Source organism: Erpetoichthys calabaricus, chromosome 17 (genome assembly GCF_900747795.2).
Source record: "Erpetoichthys calabaricus chromosome 17, fErpCal1.3, whole genome shotgun sequence".
NCBI lineage: Eukaryota > Metazoa > Chordata > Cladistia > Polypteriformes > Polypteridae > Erpetoichthys > Erpetoichthys calabaricus.
In genome coordinates this window covers 74,608,023-74,631,004 of record NC_041410.2, presented here as the reverse complement: position 1 = coordinate 74,631,004, position 22,982 = coordinate 74,608,023, and the positions used below count along the sequence as shown (strand labels likewise).

General features: G+C 42.2%; 1 protein-coding gene across 3 annotated transcripts in view; it reads left to right on the top strand.

Moving 5' to 3' along the window:
- Positions 1-22,982, top strand: part of cadm4 (cell adhesion molecule 4) — a 794,942-nt gene that overhangs the window by 526,700 nt on the left and 245,260 nt on the right. For all 3 annotated transcript variants that reach the window (XM_028822885.2, XM_028822886.2, XM_051920761.1), the window contains exon 3: positions 5,087-5,239. In XM_028822885.2, the coding sequence (XP_028678718.1) occupies positions 5,087-5,239 (153 nt within the window). The remainder of the gene's footprint in view (positions 1-5,086; positions 5,240-22,982) is intronic.

The window sequence follows — 22,982 nt, the reverse complement described above, 5'->3', positions numbered from 1 at the left end:
TATGGAAGAGTGGAAAAAGGAAAGCTACTGTTAAAAAAAAAATCCATGTGACATCTCAGCTAGAGTTTGCCAGGAGACAAATGGAATACTTTAAAGGCAGCCAGAAGAAGGTTCTATAGTTGGTTGAGACAAAAATGGAGTTTTTTGTCTTATCAGACTAAACAGCATGTTTGCCATAAGCCACACACACTGCACCTTTTCGAAAAATCAAGAGAAGTGTCCCCTAGACTTTCTCATATACTCAGATACAGGGATGAATATTTGAGGGATGAACTGCAAGACAATGATTATATTTTTTTATTACTAGGGGGCAACAACAACAACATTTATTTAGATAGCACATTTTCATACAAAAAAAATAGCTCAAAGTGCTTTACATAATGAAGAAAAAAAAAATAAAAAAACAAAAGACAAAGTAAGAAATTAAAATAAGACAACATTAATTAACATTGAATAAGAGTAAGGTCCAATGGCCAGGGAGGACAGAAAAAACAAAAAAGAACTCCAGACGGCTGGAGAAAAAAATAAAATCTGCAGGGGTTCCAGGCCACGAGACCGCCCAGTCCCCTCTGGGCATTCTACCTCACAAAAATGAAATAGTCCTCTTTGTATTTAGGGTTCTCACGGAAGGACTTGATGATGATTGTCATGAGCAGAGCAGAGCCCCCTGCTCGCTTCGCTCGCCCACCCCCGGATATACAATTTAAAGAGATTGTTAGTTTCATGGGGATTGTTACATATGCATTATTTTCACTTTTACTTTAAAACTTTTGTAAAAACAATACACACAGACATAATTCCAAAAATGGTATTTTTGGATTCAGGGAGGTCTAAAATGTCGGGATTCATCAAAATCTCAACACCGAGTTTTTAGACGATGACAATACTTTCTCTATACTTCATATACGATTAAGTTAAATGTGTCATTCCTACCATGGAGCATGGTGGTGGCAGCATCTTCCTGTGAGAATGCTCCTCTGAAGCAGGCCCTGGAGACCTTGTGAGGATGGAGGGAAAAATGATTGCATCAAAACAGCTTTGATTTTGTCAAGTTGTAGGGGGAGGCTTGTCCGCGTCTCAACATCCATCTTGAAGTATAATGCATATAATGTAGCTATGGAAATCAAGGAACATAACAAACAGAAGAGAGACTTGTCTGTTTGTTGTTTTGTGTTTTACATACCACCACAAAATGGTCATCATATCCATTGAAGTGAAAGGATTAAATAGGACCAGGAAATAAGACTGGAATTATGAGACTTGAATGATTGCTTCTAGGGGAACGATCATGAGGATAAAGATAAGCGATTACTCGTTCCTGAATGTGACCACAACAATTGTAAACTAACTTGTGCAAGAATCAAAACCAGAATGTTAAGTAAACCGATAATTAGTCTTTTCTTTCTAAAGCTTGGGTATTTGGTAACGGTTTAAATACCAGTGCATCTTCTGACATCATGCAGATGCGACTTCCTGTCAGCACCCCTGGGAACTCGACAGAGCGTCCTGGCAACCAACACTCAAAATGGAGGTGACTGTCATGTATAGGCCAGGGTTCTTCTGCTGGCTGAGGTTCAAACTCATGTTTTATATCTCTCTTTTATTAATTGTTAATTTATGTTGTTTACATGCATGATACTTTATTTTTGGTTTTATCTATGTATGTTCCATGTGTTTTGTGGTTTCCCCCCAAAGAGGAGGAGACACCTGCCAATCACCACCAGGAACTGCCCACACTTTAACACTTTAAATCCAGAGTGTCTTACGCAATTCCTGGCACTTCATTTCAAACGGGTCTGGGAGTGGTAACTTTTCTTTTGCCTTTTCATGTGTTTCTGTAAATTTCTAGATATTCAGCCTTGCTCTGTTTTTTGAACTTGCACTGCATTGTAGTATTGAGACCTTGTTCATCTGGAATACCCTTGCATTCTCAGACACTTCCATTTTGCCTTTTTGCACCATAGAGCTTCGTAGTGATTGGAATACTTTGTGTGAAGAATAAATCTTTTACTTTATAAAGATTCAGTGCTTGCCCTTATTAATAGATGGGGTTTAAAGGTTACATCCCCTTCTAGAGGGCAATTTTGGTAGCGCCACACACTTTGGGATGTACAGTTAGGTCCATCAATAATAATAATAGTTAGCTCCTGTCAATAATGGAGAATCCACTGCATCCACTAAACAGTATCATCTCCAGACAGAGGAGCAGCTTCAGCGACAGACTGCTATCACCGTTCTGCTCCACTGACAGACTGAGGAGATCGTTCCTCCCCCAAACTATGCGACTCTTCAATTCCACCCGGGGGGGAAAACATTAACATTATTCAAAGTTGTTGTCTGTCTGTATACCTGCATTGTTATCACTCTTTAATTTAATATTGTTCTTTATCAGTATGCTACTGCTAGAGTATGTAATTGTAATAATTTAATAAAGGATCGATCGGTCGGTCGGTCGGTCGGTCGGTCGGTCGGTCGGTCGGTCCGTCCGTCCGTCCGTCCGTCCGTCCGTCTATCTATCTATCTATCTATCTATCTATCGACAGAGACAACTTTTTACTAATTTTGGTTCTGTACATTACCAGAATGAATTTTAAATGAAACAACTCGGATGCAGTTGAAGTGCAGACTTTCAGCTTTAATTCAGTGGGGTGAACAAAACGATTGCATAAAAATGTGAGGCAACTAAAGCATTTTTTTAACACAATCCCTTCATTTCAGGGGCTCAAAAGTAATTGGACAATTGACTCAAAGGCTATTTCATGGGCAGGTGTGGGCAAGTTATGTCATTATCAATTAAGCAGATAAAAGGCCTGGAGTTGATTTGAGGTGTGGTGTTAAAATTATACAAAGTTATTGTCTGTCTGTATACCTGCATTGTTATTGGCATTGTTATCTCTCTTTAATATTGTTCTTTATCAGTATGCTGCTGCTGGAGTATGTGAATTTCCCCTTGGGATTAATAAAGTATCTATCTATCTATCTATCTATCTATCTATCTATCTATCTATCTATCTATCTATCTATCTATCTATCTATCTATCTATCTATCTATCTATCTATCTATCTATCTATCTATCTATCTATCTATCTAACATGTGTACAGCAAGTTTATTATATATTTTATTGTACCCATGCAAGATTTCAGTGTTCAACCAGCACTAGAGCACTAATGGGACCCCTGATTACTACAAGGAATTTCACATACTGATTACATTTCCTTAACAGTTCCCTTAACTGGAAAGAGAAAAAACAAAATTAAAAAATAATTGTTAGCTGAAGAAAGTTTTTGTGTCCACCTGATGACACTGAGCAATATTCATGCTGCTACCATTTCTAAATGTATGTCTTCTATGAGGGACAAAGAAGGCTACTTGGTGAGAGTGTCTGTATTATGTCTGAGTCTACATTCATAACATAACGTAACATAACATAGAAGAGGTAATTTAACATAACATAACATCGAAGAGGTAATATAGCATAACATCATATACAGTAAGACGTAACATAATAAATGAGGTAACATAATGTAACATAACATAACATAGTATAGAAGAGGTAATATAGCATAACAACATTTAAGACAACATAATATATGAGGTAGCATACCATAACATAACAAATCATATAAGGCATTACATATAAGAAGTAATATAATATAACATGTAAGAAGGAACATAATATATAAGAGATAATATAACATGACATAATGTAACGTAATAAATTATAAAAGACATTAGATAACATAACATATAAGACATAACATAATATATAAGAATATATGAGAGGGAATATAATATAACATATAAGATGTTACATAACATATAAGACATTACATAACATAACATATAAGACGTAGCATAACATACAAGAGGTAATTTAACATCACAAAGAAGATGTTTCATAACATAATCTAACATACAAGCTGTAACATAACATTCTCAGGTCACTTCATCCAGTCCCTTTTATAAAATATCTTCTTTATGAAGTCCACAGACTTTGCAGAATACTTCAACTGAAAGTGTTTGCACCCTGATACTTCCCAGATGGCAGCCGCGCTGCCCTCTCACACCCAGACGGTCTGTTGTTCCTGTGTGGTGTTTTTTTTTTTTGGGTGGGCAGGGTGTGAATTGTCTTTTTCCTTGGAAGCCAATTGCCTCATATGCTGTGTGGGCTGTGATTTTAAGGAACAGACTCCCAAGCCGATGTTTGAGTTTAGCTGTGGGCTGCGCCTGGCCTCTTGGTGATAAGCAACTCTTTAGAGAATATGCCATGTGCTACATGTGCCTCTTTCTTTTTTTCCTGAATAAAGAAAATAGAAGCATCTATTTGTCTTGTCAGTAAGCGGGTTTATGAAATTAGTTCACAAATTTGCACAAGTCAAGACTTGCACAGGATGTTCTGTCAGTCAGTAGGTAGCAGAAGAAAAAATGGTACCTATCCATGAAAGGGCTGATCTTTGATTCCATGAGGACATTTATTTCAGAGTAAACCCTTCTGCTGAAAAGAGAATCTGCTCATGAATATATTATGATTAAGTGGGGCTTGTTTTGAATTTTAGAGGCACTGTTGACAGAACAGCTAGATGGTGGCAACACCATTTTACACTTGCAGGGCACCAGGCTATGGATACAGTATATGCAATGCATGTGGAGGATCAGAGACCCTCCAGATGCTCTCCTCAGTAAAAGGCCTAATGTAAGTAGGTGACAAGGAGGCAAGTATTCATTGCTGGGTTCCAGAACCAACATTCCTCACTTTACTGCGTATAACATGGCAACCTACTGTAAATGTCATAATCTGGGGTCCTGAAAATAAGGTTTCTCTGGTTGCTAAGGGAATTTCATAATCATGATTTATTTAATACAAAGGCTGTCCATTGGTTTTATAAGAATTCCTTAACTGGATGATAAATACACACAAGCTCAGTGGGATAGAAATGGGAAAATGTATGGACATATTTGAATGTCATTTAGAAGAGTGAAATTGGTTGTGGTCAAACAGGCCATCTTATATCTGTTAGGCCCACATAAACAATGGAGGGTTTCCAGCTTGGCTTAATGCTTGTCTCTGTGTGCTTCTATTGCAGCTCTCAAAGATGAGCGGTTTCAGATGGTCCTCTTCAGTCCACGTTTAGTCAAGATTGCCCTGTCCAATGTAAATGTCAAGGATGAGGGGGGCTACTTCTGCCAGCTCTACACTGATGATACACATCACCAAGTTGCAACGCTCACTGTGCAAGGTAGGAGGCACTGCTAACGTCGTGGTGGTGGTGGTGGAGGGGTGGGCTTCAAAAAACAAATATCTCTAAAGCCTGTCGTCCTTACTTTACAGTGAATCTGGGGATATAATAGTGTCATCCATTGAGATGGTCAGAGTGAGTGTCTCGCAAGATCTGAGAATTTTTATTTGCAGTATCTGTGCTGTGATCACAGACCTGAATTCCCAAGATGACTAAAAAATACAAAAAAAAAATCCTTACAGCATGAAACCAGAATGGTTTTTAATAGGCATTGTTTATCCTGCTTTCGACCCTGGCTGTTGGCCTGTCAAGATACACAAAGACAAATCCTTTCATACCCTGGTGTCACATTTAACAGCTTGTACTCCTTCCAGTAAGTTTTGCTTTATAGATAGAAAAATAAAAATTACATACACATGTAATTTCCTCAAGTTTTTTTCCCTTTCCTCCTGACTCTGGCCATTGAGTGGTGGTGACTGGTTGCTTTATAGGGCACCCAGAAGGAGTCCAGGTGTCCAAAGTCCTACTTCTGGGTGTGGCGGAAGTGCTGCCAAATAGGGCCCTGCAAGTTTCCAGGCTCCCTGTGGCATTGCCCACGGGCCCCAGTAGGGTTTGAGCTTCCATGCTCATGACCTGTGGCACCGTTGGAAGCCAAGAGTGCTGCCCTCTGCCATTTCTGGGGAGGAAATGTCCTCCAAATGTTGTCTCCCCCGGTTTTTCCACTGTAATAATGAAACATAAACAGGTCAAGGTTTGGGGTTTTTAGCCCCGTATACTGCAACGAAAAGGTCCAACTTATCTTCAAAATACAAAAAGAACATTAGACAAAAATGAGGGGGAGGACGGACATTTTATGGAGTTGGACCGGAAATGAAGACACCGTGGAATGCTGGGGAGGCGTGGTGGTCGATGGGTAGTGTACATCATCAATGGGGGACCAGAGGGAAGAAAGGAACCCGGAAGTGTTGTTGTTATTTGGTCGTCCGGGCAGGATTATGGCAGCAGCGCTTCGTCTTTTCTATGGGAAGAGAGAGAGAGAGAAGTTAGTACACCGCCATCGTCCCCTGGCATGACTTGTCGCGGTGCGCATCGGGTCTTTAAGCTGCTCCCCATACGCTCGTGAGTGACATGACCCCCCCCCCCCTTCAGCCCAGATGGGCGGCCCGAACCGAGAGGTCGTGGACCCGGGAGAGAGCTTCCGCGTTGGCTTGGAGGATACTCCGGCGATAAGTGATGGTAAACTTGTAGGGCTGCAAGTCCAAAAATCACCTAGTGACCCGAGGGTCCCTGTGGAGAGCCATCCACTGGAGAGCAGCATGGTTTGTCACCAGGGTGAACTCACGACCCAAAAGGTAGTACCGCAGGTACGTTACCGTCAACTTAATGGCCAGGGCTTCCCATTCGACCGCCGCATACCTGGTCACCCGGTCCAACAGTTTCCGGCTGAGCTATATTACGGTGTGCTCGACACCATCGATACTTTGGCTCAGCACGACACCTAGACCTGTGTCTGAACCATCGGTCTGGAGAAGAAAAGGAAGAGAAAAATTAGGTGTTCTCAAAACAGGTGCCGTTGTAAGGGCCATCTTCAGGTCACTGAATGCTTGCTCCGTCTCACTATTCCACACCACGTGATAAGGGGCCCATTTCTTTGTCAAATCGATCAAGGGTGCGGCCCTCTCAGAGAAACGAGGAACAAACCGGGGATAGTAACTTGCTAACCCTAAGAAAGCTTGCAACTGCTTCTTGACTAATGGCCGAGGCCATTCTAGGATGTCTTTGACTTTGGACGACTGTGGCTTCACCATTCCCCCTCCAACCAGGTAGCCCAAATATTTGGCTTCGTCCAAGCCGAAAAAACACTTTTGGGGGTTGATACGAAGGCCGGCTTTCGCTAGCGTCAGGAGAACGGCGTATACCTGCAGGACATGTTCCTCCCATGTGCCAGAAAAGATGACCACGTCATCCAAGTAGGCTGCACAATAGGACTGGTGGAGCCTGTTGGACCCCGCGAGCCGGCTTCTCAGACTTCCCGAGTTGTTTCACTGCCAGCTGTCGTTTCAGTACTTCCAAAAGGCTGTCCATATCCTTAAACGGATGTCTCCGGACCTGCTGGGCAAGGTAGTCTGGCATTGCATAAATAAGTGCTTCGCAGACAACCTGCTCAACTACCTGGCGAGCCTGGTTAATGTCTGGCTGTAGCCAGCGACTTCAATTCAAAGGCCTGTGCTCTAGCCGGGCCGCTGGAGTCGAACCTCCAATGCCGCCATTCCCTCGCCTGCTGGTCAGAGGTTACGCCGTAGCGCTTATAAATTTTGGCCTTAAGGAGGTCGTATTGGGCGGTGACCTCCTCGGGAAGGTCGTGATAGGCCCGCTGCGGCGGGCCCTTCAAGTAAGGGGCCAGAATGGAAGCCCATTCTGCCCGCGGCCACTGATTACGGGTGGCCATCCTTGCGAAATCGAGAGGTATGACTCGATGTCATCCACTTCCGAGAGCGGTATAATGGGAGGAGGCGGGGGTCATGTGGACGCCGGCTTTACCAACTCCGCCGCTGCCAGCCATCTCTTCGTCTCAGCGAGCTTTGCCTTTGTGGCCACCTGGTCCACCTGTAGCTCCTGGAGCTCGTTGGCCATAGTGGTGAGGACCGTGTTCAGATCCTGCCCTTCTGACATTTTGTTCAAGCTGTATCCTGCCGGCTACGCCACTCTAATAATGAAACAGAAACAGGTCAAGGTTTGGGGTTTTTAGCCCCGTATACTGCAACAAAAAGGTCCAACTTATCTTCAAAATACAAAAATAACATTAGACAAAAATGAGGTGGAGGACGGACATTTTATGGAGTCGGACCAGAAAGGAATACCCGTGGAATGCTGGGAAGGCGTGGTGGTGGATGTGTAGTGTATGTCATCAATGGGGGACCAGAGGGAAGAAAGGAACCTGGAAGTGTTGTTGTTGTTTGGTCGTCCAGGCAGGATTATGGCGGCGGCGCTTCGTCTTTTCTATGGGAAGAGAGAGAGGTTAGTACACCGCCATCGTCCCCTGGCACGACTTGTCGCAGTGCGTGTCGTGTCATTAAGCTCCATGCGCTCATGCGTGGCAATATATATATATGAGAATGTGTCTGACTAACATGGTGTGACAGATTGGGTGGCTCTCGCTCCCTTGAACCCTTGGACAATATGTCAGACACCGGATAAAAGTCCAAAATGTTATTTATTATAATAATAAATGTGCACAAAGCACCCTCCACCTCCTTTACACTCAATAATAATCATACAATACACAATAATCAATCCTCCACTCCCAGGTGCTTAGTCACCCTGCCTCCGAACTCAACTCACCTGTCTGGGATTTCCCACAGTCCTTTGTAGTCCGTGACCCGGAAGTGCTTCTGAACCCTCAGTCCATGTGACTTCCTAGCACTTCCAGGTCAGATCAAAACTCTTATTTTTCATCCCGGAAGCACGTCATTTCTTCTGTCCATGTGACTGGGACGCACTTCCAGGGTGTAGGGAAAATAGTCCTCCCTGCAGCGTCCTCTGGCGGCCCCCATGGTATCCAGCAGGGCTGTGAATAAACACTCCATTGTGCATAATTCCCTGCTGGCATTCGGGGCACTTCCACGCTACAGGGAGGGCTCCATCTGGCAGCCTGGGGGTATTGGCCGGGATGAACCCAACAGCAATAGGAGCTCTGCACATACATGGGATGCATATCAGAGGTCTGATAATCCTGGTCCCACCTATCAGGTGTGAGCTTCTCCTGCCTGCTCTGTCACCTATCCATTAAAGCTCTGTGTTTCAGTCTCTTCTGCGTGTTCCCAAATGACTCATCACAGATGTCCTCAACTAACACTCAGCCATTCTTGACCTTTACTCCCAGACGAGTATTCCACCATGATGAAGTGCACCATCTGGTGGTATTTCTTGCACAGTGTGTCACACATTGAAATATTGGGTGGGATCTTGAAAGCAGAATTCTGTGCTCTTTTGTCAGGGACTTGTTAATTACTATCCAGAGTAGATTTTTTTTTTGTTCTGTTTCAAAATGTTGTTTGGGAATTTCTTACCTCATTTTATGTTTAGGTCTAGAATTAGTATTATTATTATTTTGGTTACTGTAAATTTATATGATTATATTTCATGGCCGTATTGTTAATGGAATCTATGACATCGCTAATCAAGAGGTCTAACAGTGGCATGAAGTGTGATGCCAACGCTACAATACATACTCACGGGTGTCTGAATTTTTGATCTCCAAAGAAAGGACTTGTGGTAGCTGGTGTTCATGCAGCTGAGAAGAAAATTAAAGAATTTAGGAAATCAGTCTAAGAATTTGGTATAAAACTTTGTAACCTCAGGGGGCGATCCAAAGCCCCCAACTGCAGATGCAGTAAGGCCACAACACAATTCTGGATTTAAATAAAAGACATTTATTCATTCACTGCACCTTCCCAACAATTCAAAAGATCAGTAATCAAATATAAGAATTCTGTCAATTCTTCCTCCTTCCTCCCTCCAAGACTGTTGACAGCTGCTCTCTGACTCCCCGATGTGATGTGGCGGGGGGGGGCTCCTTTTTAGGCCAGACCCGGGTCTGCATATGGTGTCACTGGACTGCATGTCGGGATCACTTCTGGGTCACTTGGAAACTAATATTGTCCTCCCCAAACAGCACCCTCTGGGTCCCGACAGGCTTGCACTTCCACACTCCAGGTCCCATCTAAGCTTGTGGGTGTCTTGAATGGGATCGGCCTTGAGGAGCACTGCCACCTCCTGTGTGTTTGGGAATGTCCGTTTCCCAGAATCCATGTTCTGCCAGTCCATTCAATACTGGATGAAGATTATAGGGTGTCCCAGGCCAGGTTGTGTCTCTCCTTCCATTTAGGCGTCCAGTCTGGGTAAGAACTCCATCTTGATCCTTCTCAGGATGCCTGTCTGTCCTACCTGGCACCTCCGGCTTACATTTTTTGACCACTTCTGACCAGTGCCTGCTGTTTCACAACCCTTTGACACATCCCTCAAACGTGAATGACCTTCTGTCTGCCACTTAGTCCACTATACGTATGTTTTAACAAAGAGGTTGTTTGTTTCAAAATGACCTTGACATCTATGTTCTGTTCATACACTTTAGCTAAATCACCTAAGGGAAAAACAGAAAACACCTTGTCTCACCATAATAATGTTCACGTCTTTTTTTTGTCTTATTAAATTTGGAATGTTTTGAGCATCCACCATGTTCTGGATATAAGTTAGAAACCAGCCCCAAACGTGACGCCACTTTGTCACTCAGTACACTAACTCATGAATACTGGGCCACTCAATCTACAACCTGATTTGGATTATAAGAAGACACCAGAGAACCAAGAGAAAATTCCAATACAATGTAGAGAAAACAGGGACCAAACCAGGAATCAAACCCAGGCTCATGGTGCAAAGAGGATGCAGTGTGCCACGGTGGTTCCCACTTTTAATAAAATGCCATCATCATTCTCAAATCTACTTAGCCCAAAGCATGATTGCAGTGAGCTGGAGGCCTGTCCCAGCAGCTCTTGGATTAAAAGCCAAATTAAATCAACCATAGTTCCGTTTGTTTTATAATACTAAAATGTGTACATTTCCAGTGGGGTAAATGCTTTTTATAGGCACTGTACAAAAAATGGTTGCACACATTAATTAAGCAAGCCTCTTATCCTTTAAACTCTTGAAATAGAAGACCCTGTGAGAGAACTGTGCTCGGTACAAGTCAGGTTTTAATTTCTATTTTGCTTTTGGTTAAAAATCTCTTTATAACACTGACAACTCTCTTGCCTTGCTGTTAAAAAAGATGTTTGCACATTTCTGCTATTACTTTATTAAAAGCTACCTGATTGGAAAGCCAAGGAGATCTATACTAATAAAAGGCAAAGCCCTCACTGACTGACTCACTCACTCACTCACTCACTCACTCACTCACTCACTCACTCACTCACTCACTTACTCACTCACTCACTCACTCACTCACTCACTCACTGACTGACTCACTCATCACTAATTCTCCAACTTCCCGTGTAGATGGAAGGCTGAAATTTGGCAGGCTCATTCCTTACAGCTTACTTACAAAAGTTAGGCAGGTTTCATTTCGAAATTCTACGCGTAATGGTCATAACTGGAACCTCTTTTTTGTCCATATACTGTAATAGACTGCAGCTCGATGGCCGTGGGAGGCGGAGTTGCGTATCGCGTCATCACACCTCCCACATAATCACGTGAACTGACTGTGAACGCAGTACGTAGAAAACAAGGAAGAGCCCCAAAGAGCGCTGAAGAAAACATTCATTACACAATTGAGAAGGCAGCGAAACAATAAGAAGCAAGCGAGTGACGCATACAAGCATATTCATAAGTGCAGCTACTGTGGAAACAAAGCACGGTGTAAAGCGTAAGTTTAAGTTAAGTTTATAGAAACGCTCCCGCTGCCGTTTGCAATACCATATTCGCGACATACAAGTTTAATGAGAAGACACAAGGTATAAACGAGACTTTGGATCACTTTGTAACGAAGCTAAAATTGCTGTAGAGAGAAACTTTTAAGTGCCGGGTCTTAGCTAACATTAAATAAAGCCGTGGACATCGCAACATCACACAAGAGAGCGGCTCACGTGAACTGACTGAACACAGCACGAGTGATCACTTCGATGAATCAAACCTGTTCAAAAAACACATTACACAATTGATAATGGTCTCGGATTTGAGGCAAGATTGCTTTTCTCCTGTACAACTATACGTTGCATTCTCAACAGTAAGCTTGCACGACTTGGTCATATTACAACCGGAGTGCTGAACTGACAACGTGGTATACAAAGAGAACTATAACAATCGTAATAAACGAACAATAAAACAGAGGAGAACTCGTGGATTAAATAAAAAGGCTGCTTCCTTGGCGAAGCAAGGAAAAAGGATGACCTTATATGGCGTTCGTTTATAAAACAGTGGAGAAGCTGTGTAAAGGCTGCTTCACAAAAAAACAGCAGAGCGCCTTATATGAGCAAGCAGTCAGCTAAAGAAGGGAATCAATAAATAACTATAATCGTAATAAACGAACAAAAAATAGCGGAGAATCCGCAGACTACATAAAGGAAATGGGTACCTGAACAGAAAAGTGAGTCTCAAATAGCTACACAATAACTATAACAATCGTAATAAACGAACAATAAAACAATACAGAACCGCTAAGCAAGGAGAAAGGACGGCCTTATATGGCGTTTGTTTATAAAACAGCGGAGAGGCTGTGTAAATGCAGCTTCACAAAAAAACAGATCCTTAACAAATTGTTATTGGTATATTTTCCCTCAATTTAAAAAGGTTTTCTTTTCTTAATAAAAATTTAAAAGCAGTACTTCGCCGCTGCGAAGCGCGCGGATTTGGCTATATATATATATATATATATATATATATGTAGATATGTATGTATATATATATATATATATATACAGTAATCCCTCCTCCATCGCGGGGGTTGCGTTCCAGAGCCACCCGCGAAATAGGAAAATCCGCGAAGTAGAAACCATATGTTTATATGGTTATTTTTAGAATGTCATGCTTGGGTCACAGATTTGCGCAGAAACACAGGAGGTTGTAGAGAGACAGGAACGTTATTCAAACACTGCAAACAAACATTTGTCTCTTTTTCAAAAGTTTAAACTGTGCTCCATGACAAGACAGAGATGACAGTTCTGTCTCACAATTAAAAGAATGCAAACATATCTTCCTTTTCAAAGGAGTGCAAAGCAAGCAGTCAAAAAAAAAATCAATAGGGCTTTTTGGCTTTTAAGTATGCGAAGCACCGCCGGTACAAAGCTGTTGAAGGCGGCAGCTCACACCCCCTCTGTCAGGAGCAGGAAGAGACAGAGAGAGAGCCACAGAAAAACAAAGTCAAAAATCAATGCGTGCCCTTTGAGCTTTTAAGTATGCGAAGCACTGTGCAGCATGTCCTTCAGGAAGCAGCTGCACACAGTCCCCCTGCTCACACCCCCCTACGTCAGCGCAAGAGAGAGAGAGAGAGAGAGAAAGTAAGTTGGGTAGCTTCTCAGCCATCTGCCAATAGCGTCCCTTGTATGAAATCAACTGGGCAAACCAACTGAGGAAGCATGTGCCAGAAATTAAAAGACCCATTGTCCGCAGAAACCCGCGAAGCAGCGAAAAATCCCGCGATATATATTTAAATATGCTTACATATAAAATCCCGCGATGGAGTGAAGCCGCGAAAGGCGAAGCGCGATATAGCGAGGGATCACTGTATATATATATATATATATATATATATATATATATATATATATATATATATATATTCACGGCATTCAAAGTCTGTGTCACAATCTGATTGTATGGGTGGTTACCTACCAGGTAACGCTTGTGGTTGGCCAGCAATCTGCTAACATCCGCCACGGTGCCCTCAGTTTGTGAGGAGCAGATCATAGAATGGTTGAAATAGATGTAGATATGTATATATATATATATATATATATATATATATATATATATATATATGTATATATATGTAGATATGTAAATATGTATATGTATATATATATGTGTATGTATGTGTGTATATATATATGTATATATATGTGGATGTTGTGACAGATAGAGGCTTTGTCCACCTCTTGAACCCTCAGGTACCACTCTGATGACCAGGTGAAAGTATAAATATTCTTTATTTTATAAAAATACAGTGCACAAAGCGCTCTCCACACCACACTCATAAACACAATAATTCTCAATAAACCAATACTCCTCGCCCAGACACTTTGCCACCCTACCTCCCAGCTCAGCTCAGTGTATTGGGCTTCCCACAGTCCTTTTATAGCCCCTGACCCGGAAATGGTTCCTAGCAAAACCCACAAGTCCGTTTCCTTCCGGGTCAGGGTAAACAGTCCTCTTCTTCAACCCGGGAGTACGTTGTTTCTTCCGGTCACGTGACTGTGACGCACTCCCGGGTTATAGGGCATGCAAGAGCCCACTAGCCCCCTTACAGCGACTCCCGGTGGCCCCCAAGGTATCCAGCAGGGCTGCGTATAAAAACTACAAAGTCCATGAGGCCCTGCTGGCATTCGGGGCACCATCATGCTGTCCGGAGGGCTCCTCCTAGCGGCCTGGGGGTGGCGACCGGAGTCCATAGCCGGTCGTCCATCACAATGTGTATATGTATATATATATATATATATATATATATATATATATATATATATGTGTATATTTGTATATATATGTATATGTAGATATGTGTATATGTAGATATGTATATATATGTATATATGTATATATATGTTACATAACCTCTTTAACACACTACTTCTCCGCTGCAAAGCGCGGGTATTTTGCTAGTAAAGAATAAACAGCAGAAGAGACTTTATTAGTTTAGAATTTTTGCATAAGTAACTGTGAATATGCCTAGCAGTGTTGTGCATGAACTAGTTCAAAAGAGTGCGTTCATTGAACAAGCTCATTTTTCTAAGAAAGGTAAAATTAATGTAACGTATTTGCAAGTGAAGAACTTGAACGGGAGCTAGTTCAGTTTTATGTGACATTCTGGATCTGGTTTAGGTCCAGATTAAATGTTTTGCCTTATCCTGTAATGTAGGAGTGGAGTCGAATCCGAATACGGTATTCAGATAAACACAAGTATTGGATTTTTGCGGATATTTATTTCATATAAATATTTTGCCATTTATTTGGATTCGGAAAAAATAACGCAAAATCAAATAGGCTCTGTCTGTGTCTGCTTGCTTGTGCTTAAGCTGCACCCCCACTGACATGAGCACACGGTGAAGCTCCGCTTTCACTTTTAGGAAAACGTTACGTTGTACTTCGCAAGACCACTTTATATTTTTCCCCGTTGGACATGCAATATGTGACGCAAATTTTGACCGGCAGTGTAATACGTTAGTTCACCTACATGCTGGTTCCACATTCACCATTTGTGTCACATGGTTGGAAATAGAGCAGTAATTTATATGTATACTTGCATCTATTTAATTTCTTTTTTGACCGGGAGGATATTAGCATATATGGTTATATGTGTTGTTTGCTGGGTATAACTCAATAAAGTGTATTTAAATAAAAAAAGTCTTTATAATTATTGTATTTTATTCAAGAACACTGTAATAGCCTAATATAAGGCATGCAACATTGAAAAAAGTTAACTCATGAGTCATTTATTCTCACTCCATCCATCCATCCATCCTCTTCCGCTTATCCAAGGTCGGGTCGCGGGGGCAGCAGCTTGAGCAGAGATGCCCAGACTTCCATCTACCCGGCCACTTCTTCTAACTCTTCCGGGAGAATCCCAAGGCATTCCCAGGCCAGCCGGGAGACATAGTCCCTCCAGCGTGTCCTGGGTCTTCCCCGGGGCCTCCTCCCGGTTGGACGTGCCCGGAACACCTCACCCGGGAGGCGTCCAGGAGGCATCCTGATCAGATGCCCGAGCCACCTCATCTGACTCCTCTCGATGCGGAGGAGCAGCGACTCTACTCTGAGCCCCTCCCGGATGACTGAGCTTCTCACCCTATCTTTAAGGGAGAGCCCAGACACCCTGCGGAGGAAGCTCATTTCAGTCGCTTGTATTCTCGTTCTCGTTCATTCTGTCACTACCCATAGCTCATGACCATAGGTGAGGGTAGGAACATAGATCGACTGGTAAACTGAGAGCTTCACCTTGCGGCTCAGCTCCTTTTTCACCATGACAGACTGATGCAGAGCCCGCATTACTGCGGACACCGCACCGATCCGCCTGTCGATCTCACGCTCCATTCTCCCCTCACTCGTGAACAAGACCCCGAGATACTTGAACTCCTCCACTTGAGGCAGGATCTCGCTCCCAACCCTGAGAGGGCACTCCACCCTTTTCCGGCAGAGGAGCATGGTCTCGGATTTGGAGGTGCTGATTCCCATCCCAGCTGCTTCACACTCAGCTGCGAACCGATCCAGTGAGAGCTGAAGATCACGGCCTGATGAAGCAAACAGGTCCTGTAGCACTTCTCACTCCTTAAAAAATACAAAAAGAACTGAACATGAACTAGTTCAGAATTGAAATGGTGAGCTATGAACGTGTATTTATTCATTTTAATCTGTGTGAACTAAACTTTGAGCTAGTTCTTGTGAGGTGTGAACTTGCACAACACTGATACCAAGGTGTAAACTCACACGTTAATATGAATGAACCTAATCCTAGCATAGTGAAGATGACTTGGGATTGAGTACTCAGATTCAAACACTGAGAAATGTGTGACTTTTCATCCCGTCAACCCACGCTAGCTCACAACAGGTCTCAAGCAAAATGTCAAGGTTACATTTTGATCCCTTTAATTATAAAACGTGTTCAACTTCTGCAAAAGGTGAGTTTGTTTACAAACCTACAGCTAATTGCAGTAAATAACATGAGCAATCAAAGGTGGTAACATCAAAGTTTCCCCAAGCAAGTAGATCAAAGGTGAAGGCTACATAACTTGATTGGCAGAGATGTTTGCCTTATGTTATACCACATAATCTCCAACACTAAAGAAGAACAAACTAGGGAACCCTATAGGAACATATTATGGAGTAAACACTTGGAGTATGGTCATGCTGAAGACACTGAGAATAGCTGATAGCTTCTGAATCTGCTTCGAGCAGAAGGATATTACCGATAGAATTCACCAAGAGGCCTGTGACATTTTTGAAACACCTACACATTTCCATGGGATAAACTGGCCTGTTGCCAACAAATGCTAAGCTACATTTCAGAAATGCAATGTATGGAAGAGAAGCTAGAAGTCTCGTATCACAAGGCCTTTACTTAATGAGATGAAGATGTGTCCTCTGGAAACATAAAATTAGAATTACAGGCCTAAATGCCAAGCATCACATCTGACGTAAACTCAAATCAGCACATCACCCTGGTAACACCGGCCCCGCTGTGAAGCATGGCGCTGTAGACATTGTCTTCTGCTGATGATTTTCATTTGTTAGGATCTGAGAAGCTTTTCAAGAAAAGAAGGCAAAATGGATGGAAATAAACGTGGAGTTCACCATTCAGGAAAAGTCATCACCATTTGCAAAAGCCCTGGAGCTCAGATGTTGATTCACCTTGCAGCCAAAGCATACAAGAAGTGTAGCACTTGAGCAACTCAAAAAATGTATAAACTGAAATGGTCGAGGCTTGGACTTGACATTCTGTGGTGAAGACTGAAAATTGTCATTAGCCCAAGATCTTCATTCAGCTTGCCTCACCTTGAATGATAAAGTGTGATGTGCAAAGCTGGAAAAGACTCACAGCTATAACTTCTGTCAGTGAGCCTGCAAGCTTAGAAAGACAAATACTCAAACATTAGCATGGCATTCCATGTTTTATTAGCTGTTCTCGGACCAGCAATCAATCAATCAGTTTTTATTTTACATAGAATACACCATCAGAGTGTGGCTTATTTAACAAATAAGAATACCTTTTAGCATACACAATAAATCCAAAAGCTTTCAGTATCATATTGCACTTTAGACAAAGTGTACAGAAGAACGTCTGAAGAGTACGGTGGAGGAGATGATTATGCAGTCTGGTAGCATTAGCGTTAGTGCAGTCGTTACAAAAAGATGGACTAAGAGTCTGTTTGACAGAAATGTGTGCCGTTAAGTGAGATTTGAAAGAGTCCTCGAAAGGAGCTTCACAAACAGACTCAAGAAAAGAGTTCATGAGGGTAGGAGCTACAGGGCTGTCTGGCCACTCTCCAAAAGTTGCAAAAACGGATCTTTGATGTTTTGAAAAAGCCATGGTTGAGAACAACTAGTGATCAGCTCAGTGCTGTGATCTGAGGGGCCGGTTGGTTGTTTTCAATACGGTTCTGCTTAGCTTACAGTGGTGTGAAAAACTATTTGCCCCCTTCCTGATTTCTTATTCTTTTGCATGTTTGTCACACAAAATGTTTCTGATCATCAAACACATTTAACCATTAGTCAAATATAACACAAGTAAACACAAAATGCAGTTTGTAAATGGTGGTTTTTATTATTTAGGGAGAAAAAAAAATCCAAACCTACATGGCCCTGTGTGAAAAAGTAATTGCCCCCTGAACCTAATAACTGGTTAGGCCACCCTTAGCAGCAATAACTGCAATCAAGCGTTTGCGATAACTTGCAATGAGTCTTTTACAGCGCTCTGGAGGAATTTTGGCCCACTCATCTTTGCAAAATTGTTGTAATTCAGCTTTATTTGAGGGTTTTCTAGCATGAACCGCCTTTTTAAGGTCATGCCATAGCATCTCAATTGGATTCAGGTCAGGACTTTGACTAGGCCACTCCAAAGTCTTCATTTTGTTTTTCTTCTGCCATTCAGAGGTGGATTTGCTGGTGTGTTTTGGGTCATTGTCCTGTTGCAGCACCCAAGATCGCTTCAGCTTGAGTTGACGAACAGATGGCCGGACATTCTCCTTCAGGATTTTTTGGTAGACAGTAGAATTCATGGTTCCATCTATCACAGCAAGCCTTCCAGGTCCTGAAGCAGCAAAACAACCCCAGACCATCACACTACCACCACCATATTTTACTGTTGGTATGATGTTCTTTTTCTGAAATGCTGTGTTCCTTTTACGCCAGATGTAACGGGACATTTGCCTTCCAAAAAGTTCAACTTTTGTCTCATCAGTCCACAAGGTATTTCCCCAAAAGTCTTGGCAATCATTGAGATGTTTCTTAGCAAAATTGAGACGAGCCCTAATGTTCTTTTTGCTTAACAGTGGTTTGCGTCTTGGAAATCTGCCATGCAGGCCGTTTTTTGCCCAGTCTCTTTCTTATGGTGGAGTCGTGAACACTGACCTTAATTGAGGCAAGTGAGGCCTGCAGTTCTTTAGACATTGTCCTGGGGTCTTTTGTGACCTCTCGGATGAGTCGTCTCTGCGCTCTTGGAGTAATTTTGGTCGGCCGGCCACTCCTGGGAAGGTTCACCACTGTTCCATGTTTTTGCCATTTGTGGATAATGGCTCTCACTGTGGTTCGCTGGAGTCCCAAAGCTTTAGAAATGGCTTTATAACCTTTACCAGACTAATAGATCTCAATTACTTCTGTTCTCATTTGTTCCTGAATTTCTTTGGATCTTGGCATGATGTCTAGCTTTTGAGGTGCTTTTGGTCTACTTCTCTGTGTCAGGCAGCTCCTATTTAAGTGATTTCTTGATTGAAACAGGTGTGGCAGTAATCAGGCCTGGGGGTGGCTATGGAAATTGAACTCAGGTGTGATACACCACAGTTAGGTTATTTTTTAACAAGGGGGCAATTACTTTTTCACACAGGGCCATGTAGGTTTGGATTTTTTTTCTCCCTAAATAATAAAAACCATCATTTAAAAACTGCATTTTTTGTTTACTTGTGTTATATTTGACTAATGGTTAAATGTGTTTGATGATCAGAAACATTTTGTGTGACAAACATGCAAAAGAATAAGAAATCAGGAAGGGGGCAAATAGTTTTTCACACCACTGTACATGCATACATACATATACGATTACATTTTAGTTATGTACAGTAATTTATAGAACATACATAAATAAAGTGTCACGATTGGAGTCATCTTTAAATTTTCAATGCACTTTTCTAAGGTCATCAGGGTCTTGTTGGTGTATTTTTGGGGGGTTTTAAGACCCAGTTCATCCATTTCTGCAGGGACTTTCTTAAGGGCTGTTGTTGACTAAGGGAATACACCAGTCAGTGTTGGCACACCAACTGGATTGCCCCTTTTAATATTTACAAAGTCCTTGAATTGAAGCAGGTGCTCGATGGCACCTCAAATAAGGCAAAATGAAAAGCAAGTTAAATAAAGAAATAACGCAAGTGTATTTTTCAGTCTTCGCTCGGGTTTGTCAAGTTCAGGTAGGAGCTCCAGTCATTGATCTTCTCCCTCTAGAATGAAACTGGGGAGTGCCTTGCTTTTATAGTGGAGGGAGTTTCCTTCCATGGATGGTTTCCCAAGGCTGTGGGAGAAAAGCGAGATGTTACCATCTGTGTCCTAGAGTGGGAGTGCTTACCTTGGAGGAGTCCAGGAGAAAAACGTCTGGCGCACATGCGTGACAGGGTTTGTGAGACTGTTGTAGCCTCTTTGAAGCTAAGCCCAGACTAATGGACAGACTGAGGACATCCTCTTCAGTGTCTGCCTCCAACTCCTCCAAAGATGAACATACAATCCTCAGAGATCCCACTGAAGAATCATAAGACATTATTTTTCTATAGGCTTCCTTCAGCTGTTTGTACATATGGTAGTGAAAGCCACATTTACATTAATATATACATTGTGTCAGATATTGGGGGCACCACTGAACCCCAAATCCTGGATACAACCAACACAAATATATTCAAAACACAGGGTTTTATTATGCCAATACCTCACAAAGGTTTCTAGATAGATTGCACAAACACAATCTTCCTTCCTTTTCTTCTCTTCCTTCTCCATCCACCTCTCTCCAGCAAGTATTGGCTTCCTTCCCCACTTGCAACCCTAACTCCGCTGGAGGAGACTGGATGGCTTCCTTTTATGCTGGACCCTGGTAGTACTTCTGGTGCCTTCACATTGCCTGAAAGAAGCACTTCAGAGTCAAGCAAAAGTCCTGAAAGGTAGGGATCATGAATCCCCACAGCACCCCCTGGCAGCATCCATGGGACCCAGCAGGGCTGACTCACTGCACTACAACTCACATTATGTCCTGCAGGGTGCCACATGGTTACTGAGGTTCTGGGGTGCTGCCATCTAGTGCATGGGAGGGTAATATTATTCAAAAATAGGAGCCTTTCCACACTGCTCTTTTATCTTAGCCTCTTGTCCAGGTAAGGGTCCCATACTCATCCTGGACAGGATGACAGATAGTCCTGACTGGCACTTACAACATATTTGACAATAATAATCTTATAAACCATGGGTGTCCAACCAGTGGCTGCAGGTTTTCATTCTAACCCTTTTCCTAATCAGTTTTCACTGCTAATTAACTCCTTTTCCCTTCATTTTAATAGCCTATTTTTAAGGATTCGGTCCTCTGAATTGATTTGTTTCTTCATTAAATAGCAGCCAAGCAGAAATTAACCAGCTGATGACCAGCTAAATTGGAATATCAAACTCCAGCCAGTTTCACTCCAACCAGTTTCATAATGAGAAGCCAATTCCTGCTGTTAATTACAGCAGTTATTGAATATCATGACTTGCTTGTTGCTGCTCTCATTCTGCGACAGCAGACTGTTGATTTTCTGTTTTTTCTAAGACCACCATCAAGATGTTTTGGTGACCTGAGCAGACAATCATGACAGAGACCTTCACTTTTCTTTATTTTCAACTTAGCTAGTTATGTGACTAAGGCAAAACAAGTTAATCAGCAGCAAAAACAGCTCACTAATTAAGAAGATAGTTAGAATGAAAACCTGCAGCCACTGCGGCCCACCAAGACCTGAGCTGGACACCCCTGTTACAAACCAAATACAATCCTATATTCCTTTTCTTAATATCTCTGCCATGGTTTCTTAGGAGAGGTATATTAGTTATGGTTTTGGTGCAACTCTAAAAGAACACAATTCCAAGGAGCTTTGCTGGATTCCAGGCAGGTTAGTAAAATTAAAGAAACACAGGCGGTTAATTTTAGGATTTCCAGGCCCTCCAAGTGAGAGGTTGGTCACACTCCAGCCATCATAAAAAACCTCACACTTTTCCATTGTGGTGCTGAGGTGTCACCTGCTGCACTCGGGTCCCAATCCAGGTGGTCCATCATGTGGTGGGTGCGGCAACACGTTATCAGCGCATGCTCCCAACTTTACCTCTTCTTGCTCATATATTTAGTTTACTAGATACTTCCACACTTCCTCTATCCTCCTATTAACATATAGTTTTTGCTTTAGGTAGAATTGCTAACAGTGGGCAGTAGGAAATCTATAGAAATGATTAATCCTTACAATTGGTTGACCTTCATCCACAAACTTCTCCAGCTGGAAACACAAGCTTGGCAACACAAATTAAGAAAGCCACAAATAAAACCATCGCCATTTGAGATAATTCTGTTAGTATGATCAGAGCCAAGACTGTGAGACACAACCATGACAGCCTGTGTACCTTATTTCTGCCCTGTCTCTGCCCCAGGCCACTTTCTTTTATTTATTTTCATATCTGCTGGTTTGCTTGCTTGTTCCCCAAAAGGTGACCCTTGACCTGCTTTGATTTTTGTTATCCTCAGTTGTTGCTGATTTATCTTTGTTAGTTTGTGTGCTGATTATGAAGTCAGTGCCGTCTAGTATTTTATTATTATGTTATCTGTTCTTTCTTACTGCAAGTATGTCTCAAACTATAACAGTGTATAATAAGTTTTGCTTAATAAATAACCACAAAGAGACATTTCATCTGGAAACTAACAACTTTATAAATTAGGTTTGAACCAGATAAGGGCGATATGCTCGGTGCATTTGGTCTGTGTCAGAGCTCAGATAGCACTTGTTCTTGTTGACTGATGATTTGAGCAGGAAGACCATTAAAAAGAGAATTGCAATAATCATGTCTAGAGGTGATGAAAGTATGACAAAGTATTTCTGTGTCATAAAAGGTGAAGAAGGGTCTCCTCTGGCACTGTTCTATAAGTGGTAAAAATAAGTCTTAACGACCATCAAAATGTGGCTTTCAAAACTCAAAGAGCTGTCAAGAATAACTCCTAGGGGTGAAGGCCGAAGCTGCAGGTGCTGAAGTCCAGTGAGAGGTTATCAAGTTGTTTGAG